Source organism: Salvelinus alpinus, chromosome 32 (assembly GCF_045679555.1).
Source record: "Salvelinus alpinus chromosome 32, SLU_Salpinus.1, whole genome shotgun sequence".
Lineage (NCBI taxonomy): Eukaryota > Metazoa > Chordata > Actinopteri > Salmoniformes > Salmonidae > Salvelinus > Salvelinus alpinus.
Genome location: NC_092117.1, coordinates 12,740,627 through 12,758,214, shown reverse-complemented (window position 1 = coordinate 12,758,214; position 17,588 = coordinate 12,740,627). Strand labels below are relative to the sequence as shown.

General features: G+C 44.3%; 1 protein-coding gene across 7 annotated transcripts in view; it reads left to right on the top strand.

Annotated features, from left to right (window-relative positions):
- The window catches only part of LOC139562318 (ubiquitin carboxyl-terminal hydrolase 54-like), a 101,137-nt gene that overhangs the window by 37,731 nt on the left and 45,818 nt on the right, over positions 1-17,588 (top strand). For all 7 annotated transcript variants that reach the window (XM_071379922.1, XM_071379921.1, XM_071379918.1 and 4 more), the window contains one exon: positions 9,581-10,273. In XM_071379922.1, the coding sequence (XP_071236023.1) occupies positions 10,127-10,273 (147 nt within the window). In that variant the 5' untranslated portion in view covers positions 9,581-10,126. The remainder of the gene's footprint in view (positions 1-9,580; positions 10,274-17,588) is intronic.

Genomic DNA, 17,588 nt, shown 5'->3' with positions numbered 1-17,588 from the left:
TGGAGGTGGAAAGAGGTTGGAAGGGAGAGAGGGAGAGGGAGAGGGGTGTTGGTACTGACCAATGTGTCATCATGTCTGGTGTGTTTGACCATCCACCCCACATACCCACACCCTCATCACAAAAAAACAACCGTCTTCATCTGCCCTGTTTTCTTTGGGAGTGGAAATGTTATTGAATTGGAGGTCTGCGCGGGACTGATTTCATCCTCCCGCTCCTGCAGCTTTTCATACCGTACCCGCTCACTCCTGCTGGCTTATTGTCCGACTTCACTCTCCGCGGGTTTGGTAGAAGGTGGATGTTTCCGGTTTTCAGGGATACGGTATATTCAACCTAACTTCCGTTTCCCCTGAAAAACGAATATCAGGACTCCGCTCAGGCGTCTTTTAACGCCCGCTACGTTAGGTTAGTCCAACTCCCACCCGCTCCCACAAGAACTAGCCCCGAACCCGACCGCATTCCTGCAAATTTTATTTTAGGCATAGGTCAGGCATATCGTTTGGCAGCCATGGTCCCAGCAATTTTGCGCCCTGTAGGCAATATCAAAAATAACCCAAGAAATAGGTTAAATTACTAGAGATTCTCACTTGGCCCATTAGGCTATATTAGGTTATTGGTATTACTGGGATATATCAGCCAATAGGCTAGACGTAGTTGGAAAGAGAGCCAGAGTTGGAAATGTAGTAGGCCGAAACTATAGCTTTATTATATTTAGGAAGTTAATTTCCTTGGAAAGATAACCCCTATGGTTCTCCGCCCATGCATATAGCATGCTTTGTTTAATAGAGACCACACGCAAACCTGACCTCACACGCCCAACTAGGAGAGGAGAGGTATGGCTACTGAGCTTAAAGCAGCAAGAATGATGAGAGCGGACACTTGCACTTTCTCTTACGTTTTGCATAGCCTACAGGCTACCCTTTTAGGAGCGGGACGATTTCCATGCAAAGACAAAAAAATGGGTTATCAATATTTATTGAAAAGGAAAAGGTGCAACGTTGCACCTCAACTTTTAATTGTCAATAGTTATTTCCTGAAACTGTAGTAAACTGTAGCCTAAACATACTTAAGCAAATTTCCTTGCTAAAATAGGCTAACTGCACCATGCTTCTCCACCCATGCATTTCATTTAGACCACCCATATAGCCTAAAGCTGCACTTGATCTCGCACACCCAAACTAGGAGAGAATAGGTGCTATTGAACTTGAAGCAGCGAATGATGAGAGAGCGAGTGTGTAAATAGTGCGACAAAGAGGTGCTTTTAATTGGCTAACGCATACCCTACAAAACAGACAGATGACTGTTTCCAAGTAGCCCAATCTGCGGTACCAAAAAATATTGTCTGTCTGATCTCCCGCTCGCCGCATGAAAAATGCAGACCGCGCCGCAATGATGTCGGGTCCCACGGTAGCCCCTTATACTGAATCCCTCCTTTTCCCACGTTCGCAGGCTGCCACTACCCCCTGCCGTCTGCCAGAGCTCTGATAGCGTGCAGACATGCAGCCAGGATGGGTGTGTGTGTGTTTGTATGTGCACACTGCACACTTACATTGTTTGTCCTGGCATCACCCCATACCGCACAGCATGCTTCTAATCTCTTCAACGTCTCTCCCCCTTCCCCACCTGAGCCATAGCAAGTCATTTCAAACCTAAATCACAAGTGCGTGTGAATGACTGAGAGAATCAGGAGTCAGCCTTAAGATTTCAAGAGTCATTAATTGTCGCTAGATGTTGTCTGTCTGAAAACAGATGTAGGCCTATGTTATGCTACCTTATGTAATACTCATTAAGACCCAAGTGCTCTCTCTCTCTCACTGTGAGGCAAAGCATTTTCTGCTGAGATTAGTTGGTTTATTCTGCTTTAGTGCCACATTCTCAGTAACAGTAAACCAGATACAAGAATTATGGCAAGGTTATTTCAAGATTAATTTAGCCTGTCTCTCTCTCCCTCCTCCCATGTTAGAACGATCTTCCAGGCCAGGTAATTTTAAATAGGGCTGGAGCTGATTACATAAATACAGTAATGCCGCATTAAGACAATTAGGAGGCCAGCTTAAATGCCCAAACAGCCCAGATTTACCAGCAATGCGAGCCGGGGACAGATGTTTTATCATTTGGCAGGTCAGAGGCCAGGGTTTTAATAGTGGCAAACGTTATTCAGGTTAGGCTGCTGGAATACAGACAAGTCAGCAGTGACCTCTTTCCTCATTGTTTGACCAACATTTCATTGGTATCCCTCATCAAGTCCCCTCGAACTGTTCAATCAATGATTGCCTTTTGACTAATATTCTCAGTAGTCAAAGCCAGAATCTGCCAGAGCCTTGGCTCTTGGTTTAATGGTGGTGTGATTCTCACCAGCAGGGGTCCTGTTTTCATGTGTCACTGTAAGCTCCTAGAAGGTCCTCTTGGCAGAAGTAGATTGTGATAAAATCACCAGTAGCTGAAGTTGTTACTGTCAGACTGGGGTGTGAGTTTGTTCGATGGCGAGACTCCTCACTGTTTTCATTAATGATGGAATGTCAATACCAGTGTGGCCAAACTGAATTCCTCCCCTGTCTCCAATGAAAGTGAAACAACATCAGGGCATGCCATTTCCAGGTTGGAAGACCTTCCTAAAGGCACAGACCGTTTTTGGTGATCAGGCTACAGATTTGCCAGTACAGTCCTTAATTCAGTTGATATAGTCAATGGCAGCACAGCAGTGGGCCTGCATGTGAGCACCAGAGCACCAGTCTTTGGGAGCGAGCCCCATGCGGCCTCCACAAGTCTACTTTGCATCCCCCTGTTGGCGTAGTCCCGGTGGAGGCCAGGCCCTGGCACGGCGCCCCTGCCAGGCTGGCAATGTGGTGGTGTGGTGCTGGAGGGGTGTCAACGGGAGGCATTAGTGGTGATTTCTAGGGGTGCAGGCGGAGGAGGGGCTACACTCAGCTACAGACTGTAATCATGTTGCGTAACCACTTCCAGACAAGCACCCCCCCCCCCCCCAGGGAGTGACTGCCAGTAAAGGTGTTGTAGACTGTCTCCTGCCTCTATTGATGATTTATTATGAGATGATATGGAATGTGAGGGCCGGGGGTGGGGGGGGGGGATTACTATGCTGTGTTGTGTGTGTCTGTCTTTATGCCCGTTAAGCTGGAATTGCACCAAAGAGTCTTGTCAGGCTTCATTTGCTTAATCCTGTTCGAGGCAGTATAACGCTATTTAAGCTTTAAACAGCGTTTTACTATTGTTTATACTTCTCAAGCACCCGAATGGTATTTCTCTGGGACATACAGCTTTATTTAATTTGATGGGGAATTTTTTTAAGAAGCCTTTTCTCACTTTATCTGTGCGGTGTATGGCAGACAGGATGGGTGAACTGTATAATGGCCCATTAATGTCGTCAGGGGATATTCCGTCTCGCTGGCGCTCAGCTCAGCCTTTTCGCCTCACTGAGTTCAATTGAATTAGTCAAAATTGGTGGGTTTCAGTCACACTGTGTACACACTGCCCAGTCAGTGTCACACAGCCACAAGGGTCCAGCATCATTCTGGGTGGTTTGCTTTAGTATGGATCTTTCTTATGAAGGACCATGATTCATTTTAATGCAGATAGATGGGTATTGATTTAGTTTTTCCAATTTTGATTCTCCTAACCTTTCCTATGTAGGTCCTACTCAAAAGCACGTAGGCTAATCTTACCTGACAATCATATGGCGAGAGAGAAGCCAACACGTTACCATGTGTGTGATGGCACCCAGGCCTGTTGCAGTGGTCTGCGTAGCTGCCTGGTGAGAAAATCACTGTGAGCAGAGCTGGCCTGGACGTGATGGGACACGCACTGATCGATGTGGGCATGTCAACATGCCTCCTGGTCAGAGAGGCCAGTCCATCAGCACCCTGCCCTCTAATCAGATGTGGCAGCCAGTTGCCTGGCAATGGGCGCCATCTTCCCTGAGTCAAACAGATTCTCTCTCGGGTCCCTGAATGCTGACTGAAGGCTGTGCTGCTGTGTGAAGAGGTGTATTTAGGGTGTCGTTATCCTGACTCCCCTTTCATCGATGACTTCATTCAGTAATGATGCCTCTTTTAGAGAACATCCCTTCTGAGACCCATTTCATATGTCCTAGGACTTCTAAGTGAATGAAAAGAGATGGATGGATTCAAACACCCGTTGGAGCACATCATCAGCTGTCATCTAGGCCTATACTTTTGTTGCCTAGGAGACTTAGCCCACTTTGGTTTTCTGGCTTTGTGGCACAAACCGGCCAAAGCGCTCGCATAGCGCAAGCTTCGGTTGAAACTGGAGCCACTGTGATCATCAAGCATTTCAATCACGCTTCCGAAGTGTTCTCATCTGAAATAAGTGTCTCGCACTGAAGATGCTGCCTCCGTTTTTCTGCTTCTGGTGTTGCAAACCGAAAATAACACCTCTGGACTGCTAGGGATATGCTTGCAGTGTAGTTTCCCAATGTAGTGTCCCAATTACCTACCGCTTAGAAATCATCCAGCACTTGTGGTCACTTCTTTGACAATGATGGCTTTTGGAGAACATTTAATCTGAGCTGTCTGTAATGAGCTCATGTGAAGGCAGCAGGGAGGGAGGGAATCCCGTCTCTCTCCATGAGTATTTTGGACTAGTAGCATGTTTTCTAACTCCCTGTGGCTGCCCCTGGCCATGTGGTGTTGCTTACCACTGCAAATGCACAGTGGCTACGGGCCATGCTGAGGGAGCCTCCTACAGCCCAGTAGACATCTGTGTCTGTGGTGGAGCTAATATGAGCTTCATGTCGAGGCGTAGCGGCTAGGTTAGTCAGGTCTGCCTCCCTCCCAGGCCCAGACAGATCCCTGACCAACGGGACAGACTAATCCTAGGCAGGGTCTGATCAGGCTAATCTGCCCACATGACCTGCCTCTTAACTGAACTCCCTCCACTCCCCCATCCCCGCGGACCACAACAAAACGGTAGTTAGCTGTATAGGAGACGCCCATGCTACACTCCCCCTTAACCTCGCCCTTGGTAGGGAACACTCAGTCGGGATGATAACAACACAACACCACCTATAGGAGATGCCCAAGCACCCCCAGCGTCTTTACCCAGCATTGGTGTTAACAAGCCACCTCATTACAGGAAACGTCTAAGCCCCCCCTTTGAACCCTCTCCTCCCTGCGCCGGTGATTAGGCTGCTTCACAACCGTCCACCTATAGGAAACGCCCATATAATTCCCCAGCCCAGCCAGCCAGTCCCAGGGTGGGAGTGTGTGTCTGTTTGACCCTCAGCTCAGGGATTGTCTTACTCCCACCACGAGCGCTGAAAGTGTTGTTTTTGTCTGGCAGAGGAACTATTTTGGACTCAGCACCATTCACTGGGCTTGTGGGATAGAGAGGACAGGAGGGCTGTTGATCCTCCTCCTTGAAGTAAACAAGTAATTACGCAGACATGCATAAGTGCAGAGTAGAGACACAGACACACGCCGTAGTCTTGCTCAGTGTCGCCTCAGGTTCACCAAGAGTCTATCCTCTTGAATAAGCGACGGTGATTAATTGTTCACATTTTGTTTTTTTACACCGTTTTTAATAAAGTGTGTGGAAGGAGGACATTTCTTCCCACATTTGAACAGTGGTGGTTTATGAATGACTCATTAATGAATGACTCATTCAGGAGTATTGATGTTTCCCTTTTGGTGTCTGCAAACACAAAACTTTGTGTCTGTCATAGGCAGACTGTGTACACTGTACACCAGAGGTTGGTTGATCCTGCCAGTCGGTGCCACAGGTCCGGGTTGTGAAGAGCAAACACAAACAGACAGACATGTGACCTGGTGACATCACAAGTACAGGTCAGCTTGTGATTCAACACTGGGTAAACACATCCAGAGGAGAGAAGAAGAGAGGAGTGGAGGAACGAAAGAGGAATTGGAGAGAAGGCTCGGTTCATCACAGCCACCACACACAATAGGGATGTACTGACTCTTTCTTGCTCTCCTCCTCTGTACCTCCACCTTATTACCTCTTTCATTGTTCTCTCCCTCCTTCTTAATCCATCTCCCTTTCATCTCACTCCTCGTCCCTTCCTTGCAACTCTGCCCTGAAGTCGGACCATTTAAAGCACATTGTGATGATGATGGATATGGAAGGACTGAGAAAGAGCCTACTTAAAAACCGCCAAGAGCTCCGATTTTTAGCCACCAAACCTAATAAATGTTTCATAGTATCATAAATGTTACCATAAGCATATACAGTGTATTCGGAATGTATTCAGACCCCTTGACTTTTTCCACATTTTGTTACGTAACAGCCTTATTCTAAAATTGATTAAATATTTTTTCCCTTCATCAATCTACACACAATACCTCATAATGACAAAGCAAAAACTGTTTTTTTTCTTTTTTTTCTCCACATTTTTATAAATACAAAACTGAAATATTACATTTACATAAGTATTCAGACCCTTTACTCAGTACTTTGTTGAAGGACATTTGGAAGCGATTACAGCCTCAAGTCTTCTTGGTTATGACGCTACAAGCTTGGCACACCTGTATTTGGGGAGTTTCTCCCATTCTCTGCAGATCCTCTCAAGCTCTGTCAGGTTGGATGGGGAGCATCACCGCACTGCTATTTTCAGGGCTCTCCAGAGATGTTCGATCGGGTTCAAGTCCGGGATCATGCAGAGATTTGTCCCGAAGCCACTCCTGCAATGTCTTGGCTGTTTGCTTAGGGTCGTTGCCCTATTGGAAGGTGAACCTTCTCCTCAGTCTGAGGTCCTAGCGCTCTGGAGCAGGTTTTCATCAAGGATGTCTCTACTTTGCTACGTTCATCTTTTCCTCAGTCCTGGATAGTCTCCCAGTCCATGTGGCTGAAAAACATCCCCACAACATGATGCTGCCACCACCATTCATCACTGTAGGGATGGTGCCAGGCTTCCTCCAGACATGATGCTTGGCATTCAGGCCAAAGAGTTCAATCTTAGTTTCATCAGACCAGAGAATCTTGTTTCTCATGGTCTGAGAGTCCTTTAGGTGTCTTTTGTCAAACTCCAAGCGGGCTGCCATGTGCCTTTTACTGAAGAGTGGCTTCCGTAAAGGCCTAATTGGTGGAGTGCTGCAGAGATGGTTGTCCTTCTGGAAGTTTCTCCCATCTCCCCAGAGCAACTCCGGAGCTCTGTCAGAGTGACCATCGGGTTCTTGGTCACCTCCCTGACCAAGGCCCTTCTCCCCCGATTGCTTAGTTTGGCCGGGCAGCCAGCTCTCGGAAGTGTCTTGGTGGTTCCAAACTTCTTTCATTTAAGAATGATGAAGGCCACTGTGTTCTTGGGGACCTTCAATGTTGCAGAAATGTTTTGCTACCCTTCCCCAGATCTGTGCCTCAACACGATCCTGTCTCGGAGCTCTACAGACAATTCCTTCGACCTCATGGCTTGGTTTTTGCTCTGACATGCACTGTCAACTGTGGGACCTTATATATACAGGTGTTTGCCTTTACAAATCATGTCCAATCAATTGAATTTACCACCAGGACCAATGGAAACAGGATGCACATGAGCTCAATTTCGAGTCTCATAGCAAAGGGTCTGAATACCGTACTTATGTAAATAAAGTATTTATTTCATTATAATTTTTTTAATTATTGCAAATATTCTATAAACGTGTTTTCAATTTGTTAATATGGGATATTGTGTGTAGATTTATGAGGAAAAACATGTTTTTAATACATTTTAGAATAAGGCTATAACGTAACAAAATGTGAAATACTTTCCTAATGCACTGTATACACTGAGTGAACAAAACATTAAGGACACCTTCCTAATATTGAGTTGCACCCGCCCTCTTTGCTCTCAGAACAGCCTCAATTCGTCGGGGCATGGACTCTATAATGTGTCGAAGGCATTCCACAGGGATGCTGGCCAATGTTGACGCCAATTCTTTTCAAAGTTGTGTCAAGTTGGCTGGATGTCCTTTGGGTGGTGGACAATTCTTGATACACATGGGAAACTGTTGAGTGTGAAAAACCTAGCACCTACTATCATACCCCGTTCAAAGGCACTTAAATATTTTGTCTTGCCCATTCACCCTCTGAATGGCACCCGTACACAATCCATGTCTCGATTGTCTCAAGGCTTAAAAAACATTCTTTAACCTGGCTCCTTCCCTTCATCTACACTGATTGAAGTGGATTTAACAAGTGACATCAATAAGGGATCATAGCTTTCCCCTGGATTCATGGAATGTGTACGTGTGCCATTGGTCAGTCTACATTATGTCATGGAAAGAGCAGGTGTCCTTAGTGTTTTGTACACTCAGTGTACAGTTGAAGTCAGAAGTTTACATACACTTAGGTTGGAGTCATTAAAACACGTTTTTCGAGCACTCCACAAATTCCTTGTTAACAAACTATAGTTTTGGCAAGTCGGTTAGGACATCTACTTTGTGCATGACACAAGACATTTTTCCAACAATTGTTTACAGACAGATTACTTAGAATTCACTTATAATTCACTGTATCACAATTCCAGTGGGTCAGAAGTTTACATACACTAAGTTGACTGTGCCTTTAAACAGCTTGGAAAATTCCAGAAAATGATGTCATGGCTTTAGAAGCTTCTGATAGGATAATTGACATCATTTGAGTCAATTGGAGGTGTACCTGTGGATGTATTTCAAGGCTTACCTTCAAACGCAGTGCCTCTTTGCTTGACATCATGGGGAAATCAAAAGAAATCAGCCAAGACCTCAGAAAGATAATTGTAGCCTCCACAAGTCTGGTTCATCCTTGGTGTGACACTGGTTCGACTGGCTTCCGGGTTGGATGTGCATTGTGTCAAGAAGCAGTGTGGCTAGGTTGGGTTGTGTTTCGGAGGACGCATTTGCCTCTCCCGAGTCTGTACGGGAGTTGCAGCGATGAAACAAAACTACTACCAATTGGATACCACGAAATTGGGGGGGGGAGAAAAAGTTTCCTTCCATATCACAAAGGGCAATGAGATTTGTAATATTTACAAATGACAACAAGGGTTTTATAAAACCACTGTGGAATTACCACTCTCTCTACGCTGTCCTCTCTCTACGCTGTCATCCTCATAATCACCTTCACACACCTGTGTCCGCCCACCGAGCAGACTTTGCACAGCTTTATTTAGCCTGTCTGTGGATTTCTGATTAGAGTGCCTCAGACCTGCACCACTCGTGGCAGAGTGACGTCACACTACCACGTCTCCTGCAAGGCATTATCTGCACAGTGTGTGCTAGAAGGAAGGAGGGAATGCAGTCCCAGGTACTTGTGCAGAGACCCAGTGGAGGGTGGGCTTGGACTTTTCTCCCGTCTTAACGCTCCGCAAATGGGATGACTGTCAGCAAATCTATTCCCCTTCCACCGTGGTGATAGTGGAGACATCTGCGTACTGCGTGTGGAAATCGAGTAAAGACAGAGGTAGGGCAGGGAGAGCACTGGAGGAGACATGGCATTTTGAGTGGGAGAGAGGGTCTTGATTGTAAATATATCTCCCTCTATTGTGACTTTAGTGTGGGAGTGTGATTAAACCAGTGAGGGGGAGGTGGTATGGGGAGGAGCCCGCTCATAAACTTCTATGTTCTTGTCCCCCTGCAGATCTGCTGAAGTGTGAACTTTCACCTCTCTCCCCTTTGGCCTCTTCTGTAAAGAGCTTCTGTTGTTGAGGAGCTAAGACTCTGCTGTACTTGGCTGTGCAGGAGACACCAGTGAGGGTCGACACACCTGCAGCAGCAACAATAACTACCATCAACGAGTCCCCTAGTGTCAGACGTCTGTGAGATTCCACAAACCAGTCCAAGAAAGAGGGGGAGTCCAGGAGGGAGACTGAGAGGGAGTGAGAAAGCTAGAGGATGAGAAGATTCCACTCGCTCTATCTCTCTGAAGACTGGATTAGACAGGACACACCCTGTCCGATATTGCACTAGGAACATTAGAGTCTCTGGACTCCCAGTCAAATCAAACCATTGGAAAAACTAACCACAGTTGTATTGATTTTTTTTGTCTTTCTAGACCATTTTGGACACCCACTGATTTTCACTCTCCGTTTCTTTCTGCCACTGCAAAGATGGCCCTGTGTGTTTTGTCATGGGGGCGGACTGTTGAGTGTTGATCCCGGGAAATAGGTGACTCATAGCCAGGAACATGTCTTGGAAGAGGAACTACTTTGCGTCTGGAAGCGGCGGACTGCAGGGGATCTTTACCCCACGCACCATGACATCCATCGCCCCCAGTAAAGGACTCAGCAACGAGCCGGGCCAGAACAGCTGCTTCCTCAACAGCGCACTGCAGGTAGGGATACAAACAAACACACTACTGCTTGCACGCACACACAGCAAATTTTAGATCCGAATTTTAACACCCAGAATATTAACACCCACAGTGAAATTATATGTGACCCACCAAAATAATGTTAAAACTAAAACTTTTCAAAGTGTTCACAAACTAACACCCCTAGAGTGGTGGTCCTTAACACCAAGGGTGTTGCAAATTCAGACTTAAATTAACACTTTATTAGAGCTGTTGCTGTTACACTTTTTTATGTTAGGGAAAAGCTCATGTAGTGTTACAGTATTTTTTTTTGGGGGGGGGGGTTGTTTTAACGATGTAGGTTGTAAACGCCTTATTTGCATATGCCTTTCAATTGAATGTGAGAGATACCCACCCATTAATGTGTTTGTTAGTGACAGAGACATAGTTGTTGCATTCAATAACTTTTAGTTCTGAGGCCTTCACCGAGTTAGTGACTGAACAAGTGAATGTGTTTGAATTCAAAGTCAACCCTTTATACACTGCTCAAAAAAATAAAGGGAACACTTAAACAACACAATGTAACTCCAAGTCAATCACACTTCTGTGAAATCAAACTGTCCACTTAGGAAGCAACACTGATTGACAATACATTTCACATGCTGTTGTGCAAATGGAATAGACAAAAGGTGGAAATTATAGGCAATTAGCAAGACACCCCCAAAAAAGGAGTGATTCTGCAGGTGGTGACCACAGACAACTTCTCAGTTCCTATGCTTCCTGGCTGATGTTTTGGTCACTTTTGAATGCTGGCGGTGCTCTCACTCTAGTGGTAGCATGAGACGGAGTCTACAACCCACACAAGTGGCTCAGGTAGTGCAGTTCATCCAGGATGGCACATCAATGCGAGCTGTGGCAAAAAGGTTTGCTGTGTCTGTCAGCGTAGTGTCCAGAGCATGGAGGCGCTACCAGGAGACAGGCCAGTACATCAGGAGACGTGGAGGAGGCCGTAGGAGGGCAACAACCCAGCAGCAGGACCGCTACCTCCGCCTTTGTGCAAGGAGGTGCACTGCCAGAGCCCTGCAAAATGACCTCCAGCAGGCCACAAATGTGCATGTGTCTGCTCAAACGGTCAGAAATAGACTCCATGAGGGTGGTATGAGGGCCCGACGTCCACAGGTGGGGGTTGTGCTTACAGCCCAGCACCGTGCAGGACGTTTGGCATTTGCCAGAGAACACCAAGATTGGCAAATTCGCCACTGGCGCCCTGTGCTCTTCACAGATGAAAGCAGGTTCACACTGAGCACATGAGCACATGTGACAGACGTGACAGAGTCTGGAGACGCCGTGGAGAATGTTCTGCTGCCTGCAACATCCTCCAGCATGACCGGTTTGGCGGTGGGTCAGTCATGGTGTGGGGTGGCATTTCTTTGTGGGGCCGCACAGCCCTCCATGTGCTCGCCAGAGGTAGCCTGACTGCCATTAGGTACCGAGATGAGATCCTCAGACCCCTTGTGAGACCATATGCTGACATATGCACATTTGTGGCCTGCTGGAGGTCATTTTGCAGGGCTCTGGCAGTGCACCTCCTTGCACAAAGGCGGAGGTAGCGGTCCTGCTGCTGGGTTGTTGCCCTCCTACGGCCTCCTCCACGTCTCCTGATGTACTGGCCTGTCTCCTGGTAGCGCCTCCATGCTCTGGACACTACGCTGACAGACACAGCAAACCTTTTTGCCACAGCTCGCATTGATGTGCCATCCTGGATGAACTGCACTACCTGAGCCACTTGTGTGGGTTGTAGACTCCGTCTCATGCTACCACTAGAGTGAGAGCACCGCCAGCATTCAAAAGTGACCAAAACATCAGCCAGGAAGCATAGGAACTGAGAAGTTGTCTGTGGTCACCACCTGCAGAATCACTCCTTTTTTGGGGGTGTCTTGCTAATTGCCTATAATTTCCACCTTTTGTCTATTCCATTTGCACAACAGCATGTGAAATGTATTGTCAATCAGTGTTGCTTCCTAAGTGGACAGTTTGATTTCACAGAAGTGTGATTGACTTGGAGTTACATTGTGTTGTTTAAGTGTTCCCTTTATTTTTTTGAGCAGTGTATATTATACATTTCATAAGGCCTAGTTATCATTAACATTGTGGTCTGAAAATAAAATTTTGCCTCTTGGGCTACATCAGACCTGCAAGTTACAATAAACTGGTTTGTGAAGTGATTATTTATTCCTTACGGTATCCTGCCAGAGGGAGGACATCCAACAATTTCAATATTTTATCACCCACAACCTGCATTCAGAATGACTGCTATGGTGAAAGACATAATAAACTAGACTACCTAAACCATCTCAACTGGAACAACCATCTCAGTAACGGGTGCAATAAGTCCAACCCCTTACAGATTGGATTAGTTTAGAAACAAGTTATTCATCTTGGTATAGTATAAATCAATTAATCAGTCAATGTGCATGCAGAAACATAAATACTAATACAAACTATTGGAAATATCTACCTGCAACAAAGCATTCCGGGAAAAATTACAGAGGCCCCTCCCACGTCTTTTTCGCTCTGATAGAGTTAACGGAAATGAGCTCAACACAGTCGAGTAACAACAACACCACACACAGTGTTGATTATACTGTGATTCAAATAACACTTCATTTATTCACTGCATTTGGGGTCAATTTCAATCCCACTGATGTTAACCCCCCCAGAATCAACACTAGAACTGACCCCATTTAGCGAACTGGTTGATTGTTTGGTATATAGGCTGTTGGTTGACCAAAGATTTCTTTGATGTACAAGACACCTGCCTTGTCTGAGTGGACTAATCCATTGTGGAGTCCATAACTCGTAAGACATGCTACTGAAATTGTATATGGCTAAGGACAATGGTAAAATTATTTTAGAACAAATAATAACTTTCTCCTGCATTCGATAGTGGTCGCTGTCTGCGGTTCTGAAACATCAGTGCGCTGTTGAATTGGCGCCTTTTCCTAGACCATGTTGCTATTGTCACGACTTCCGCCGAAGTTGGTCCCTCTCCTTGTTCGGGCGGCGCTTGGCGGTTGGCATCGCCGGTCTTCTAGCCATCATCGATCCACTTTTCATTTTCTATTTGTTTTGTCTTGTCTTCCCACACACCTGGTTTCAATCCCATCATTACATGTTGTGTATTTAACCCTCTGTTCCCCCCCATGTCCTTGTCCGGAATTGTTTGTTGTAAGTGCTTGTGCACGTTATGTCTGGTGTGCGACGGGTTTTGTACCCATTATTTGATTGTTCTGTTTTCCGGTGGTTTTTATTATTAAACTGCGCCGTTGTCAACACAGTTTTTGCTCTCCTGCGCCTGACTTCTCTGCCGCCAATACGCACCCCTTACAGCTATGTGGATAATAGCAAAGTTAACCAGCATATTGGTGTTGAGAACAATGCGGCGGTAGCAGCAGCAGAGTTGGGAGACAAGAAAACAGCCCTTGCCTTAATTGTCTAAGAAAAGTGAGAAGAGAGGAAACCCCAAATAAATTAGGTCTATAATCAACAGCCTAACTGTTAAATATGCCTGGCTTTATTTATCATTCATATACAGTACCAGTCAAAAGTTTGGACACACCTACTCATTCAAGGGTTTTTCTTTATTTTGACTATTTATTTTGACTATTTTAATAGTGAAGACATCAAAACTATGATATAACACATATAGAATCATGTATAATCAAAAATGTGTTAAACTAATTCTTCAAAGTAGCCACCCTTTGCCATGATGACAGCTTTGCACACTCTTGGCATTCAGAATGCTGTGGTAGCCATGCTGGTTAAGTCTGCCATGAATTCTAAATACATCACAGACAGTGTCACCAGCAAAGCACCCCCACACATCACACCTCCTTCTCCATGCTTCACGGCGGGAACCACACATGCGGAGATCATCCGTTCACTTACTCTGCGTCTCACAAAGACATGGCGGTTGTAACCTAAAATCTCAAATTTGGACTCATCAGACCGAAGGACAGATTTCCACTGGTCTAATGTCCATTGCTCGTGTTTCTTGGCCCAAGCAAGTCTCTTCTTCTTATTGGTGTCCTTTAGTAGTGGTTTCTTTGCAGCGATTAGACCATGAAGGCCTGATTCACGCAGTCTCCTCTGAACAATTGATGTTGAGATGTGATTGTTACTTGAACTCTGTGAAACATTTATTTGTGCTGCAATTTTTGAGGCTGGAAAACACTAATGAACATATCCTCTGCAGCAGAGGTAACTCTGGGTCTTCAATTGCTGTGGCGGTCCTCATGAGAGCCAGTTTCATCACTGCGACTTTTAACAAGGCCCACCCGTTAATTGAAATGCATTCCAGGGGACTACCTCATGAAACTGGTTGAGAGAGTGCCAAGAATGTGCAAAGCTGTCATCAAGGCAAAGGGTGGCCACTTTGAAGAATCTCAAATATAAAATATATTTGAGATTGGTTACTACATGATTCCATATGTGTTATTTCATAGTTTTGATGTCTTCACTATTATTCTACAATGTAAAAAAAAATATTAAAAAAATAAAGAAAACCTTTGAATGAGTAGGTGTGTCCAAACTTTTGACCGGTACTGTATATTTACAGAAACAAGACAGATCCTGCTTATGTTGCCTGTTTGAGTGTTTGTTTAATAGCCTACAGACTGTGAGCACCAAGCCTCATGTCAGATAAACAATATCACAAATGTGGCTCTTTTTTTATTTGCTATGCTGTAATAAAGGCTTTGCACTTGTTTCTGTTGGAACAGCCCCTCTGGTATTACTTAGAACTTCTTTAGTGTTGTTTACACTGTTCCAAATTTTCCCCAAAATTATTTTAATAATACAAGTAATAACCCTCCTTTTTCTTGATCTCTTTATTGTTATTATTACTACTGCTATTATTATGATAATCATTATACAAATAAGTAATGTCATTATCATTACTAGGCTTAGTATAGCTGCCTGGTATAACCACCATCGAGCTGTAGGCCTAAGAGTGCATTCTGTTTAGTCTTAATACCATAACTTACTTAGGCCTATATTTCTATATTTATGTAGCCTAATGTATCAATCATTCATTTGTTCATGTCATCACAAAGCATACGAGTCATTCATTATTTCAAATGCAGTCAAGCATTTTAGCTTTAAAATAAAATAACAAAGCGACCCTTCAATAATTGGCGTAAACAATACATAAACTGTTCAATTTCGGCATTTGCATTCACGAATGCATGCGGCTGTTTTTAGTCTTTGCCGGCTAAAAAAGGCCAAAAAAACATCACAACAGACTCTCTGGTACGCTTATACTTTATTTTGTGTTGTTTACATTGTTCCAAACGGTCAGAAAAATATTATAATTTAACAGCACCTGTTTGGTACACATAATATGCACACAGCGCTTGCTCCATACCTTATTTTTCTTGATCTCCAGTGTTTTCCACAACTAGCCAAATGTATTCAACACATCTGACTTCCCCTTTACCTCCTGAGCAACCAGTAACATTCCCCCGTTTCTAGTTTATTTGGCATGTCCTCTGCATCCATTTTGCTGTCACGTGTTACGGTGTGGAGTTTATTATATCCAATTTATTGATGTGATTATGATATGCCATAGGTCAGGCCCTATTGGTCACATGCATGAGATGCATACATGTGTCACGTAAAGAAAGCAATGGTTAAGGGAATAGGGAATGTTTTTCCTAAGCAGAACTTTTCAGTCAGAAATGGCTGTAATTATGTTGCAGCCACTGTTGATGTTCTGTGGTGGTTGCTGCAGCAGGGAGGAGAGAGAGACGGTGCTAGTCACACAGTCACTAGCAGTTTTTTGTTTTTACACAATCTGAGCCCGGCCCTGTACAATCAAATCAATTGCAGTCGGACTCCCTCTAGTCATTTTTGTGTCTTAATTATTTCAACCAACAGTGTGATTAAAGCATCAGACAAGTTCAGTGCGTATAGTTGATTTGATTAAAACACATAGGATGTGTCTATATATGGAAAAATACACGTTTAAAATGTTTTACCAATCGATTGGTCGAAAGAACAGCCGACTCTCGACAGCCTTAATCAACACTCAGATATATCACTCACAACACTTTTTACCTTAACACCAAGATTTGAACACTTGCAAATTTGCTGTGTAGGCTACTGTAGGCTGTCTGATAGGCCTTTCGGCGGCTATACCATGGCAAAGATGAATTACAATCATAAACTGAGATTTTATTGAAATGATGGGTCAATCACGCAAATAGGCTTAACTATTTGCATTATTCATTTATAACGCTTTGTTTAACATCAGGCACAGGATAACATATACCGGGGTTTTTCGAAATACATACAGTACGATTTTCAATACCCTCGCAGGTTCTGCTGGGAGGTGTGCTACGCCACTGCTTATAACTAACTATAAGTTAAGTTTAACTATACGAAATCTAAGATGTGTCAAATAAATTATTTCAAGCTCAGGGTTCCAGCTATGCATTTGTTTTGCTAACGTGCTAGCTAAGAGGCTAGATGTCAAGATCAAGCTTCTTGGTTACAACAGAGACATTCAACCCCCTCCTGGATCTCGATCCCTGCTGCCTAAATTGTTTTGCATTTAAAAAAATGTATATTATAGAGCCCTTTGTGTGCACTTCCGGTAATAACGTATACCCTGGTATGGTACAGAAACGGTATGACGGTATGAAAATCTGAATACCACCTAACTCTAGCACAGAATAAGGCACAATTGCCAGAAAATAAGCTTGTGAAAGTGTTTCTTGCGCAGAGATTTTGAGATCCTCTGTCCAACTTTCATCATTAAAACTCTCCTGTCGGATTTATCTATGATTATGCACATGCACAAAGGGATTTATGTACAATCCTAGCAGTCAAACGAGTTAAATCGACATCCTTTAATGGGAAAAGATTTTAATAAGAGTTAAATAAGGCGAATTATCATTGCTGTTGCGACATATGCACATTTCTTTATTATGTCACATTAGCTCACAATAATTATTATTTTGAAAACAGAATTTTGCTTCTTACTTCGATACAAGTTACGTCGACATTCCTTCTTAATTTGCTCGATAACGTTATGGAAAAAGAGTTAGACTTCTGTGAGATTTCTGGGGAGGAGCAGTGATTACAGACAGCAATAGACAAGTCCTGTGTGGCACCCTTAGGAAAATATAGTGAAACACAACTCTCTGAAATACGTGTTAGTATCCTCACTTGACATGACAGAGAGAGGACGATACATTTAATGTAGCATGATACACACACACAGAATGTTCTCAGAACTTCATGCTCCAAGTGTAGCTTTAAATATTTCAGTGCGGTAATGTTCTTCACTCGGGAG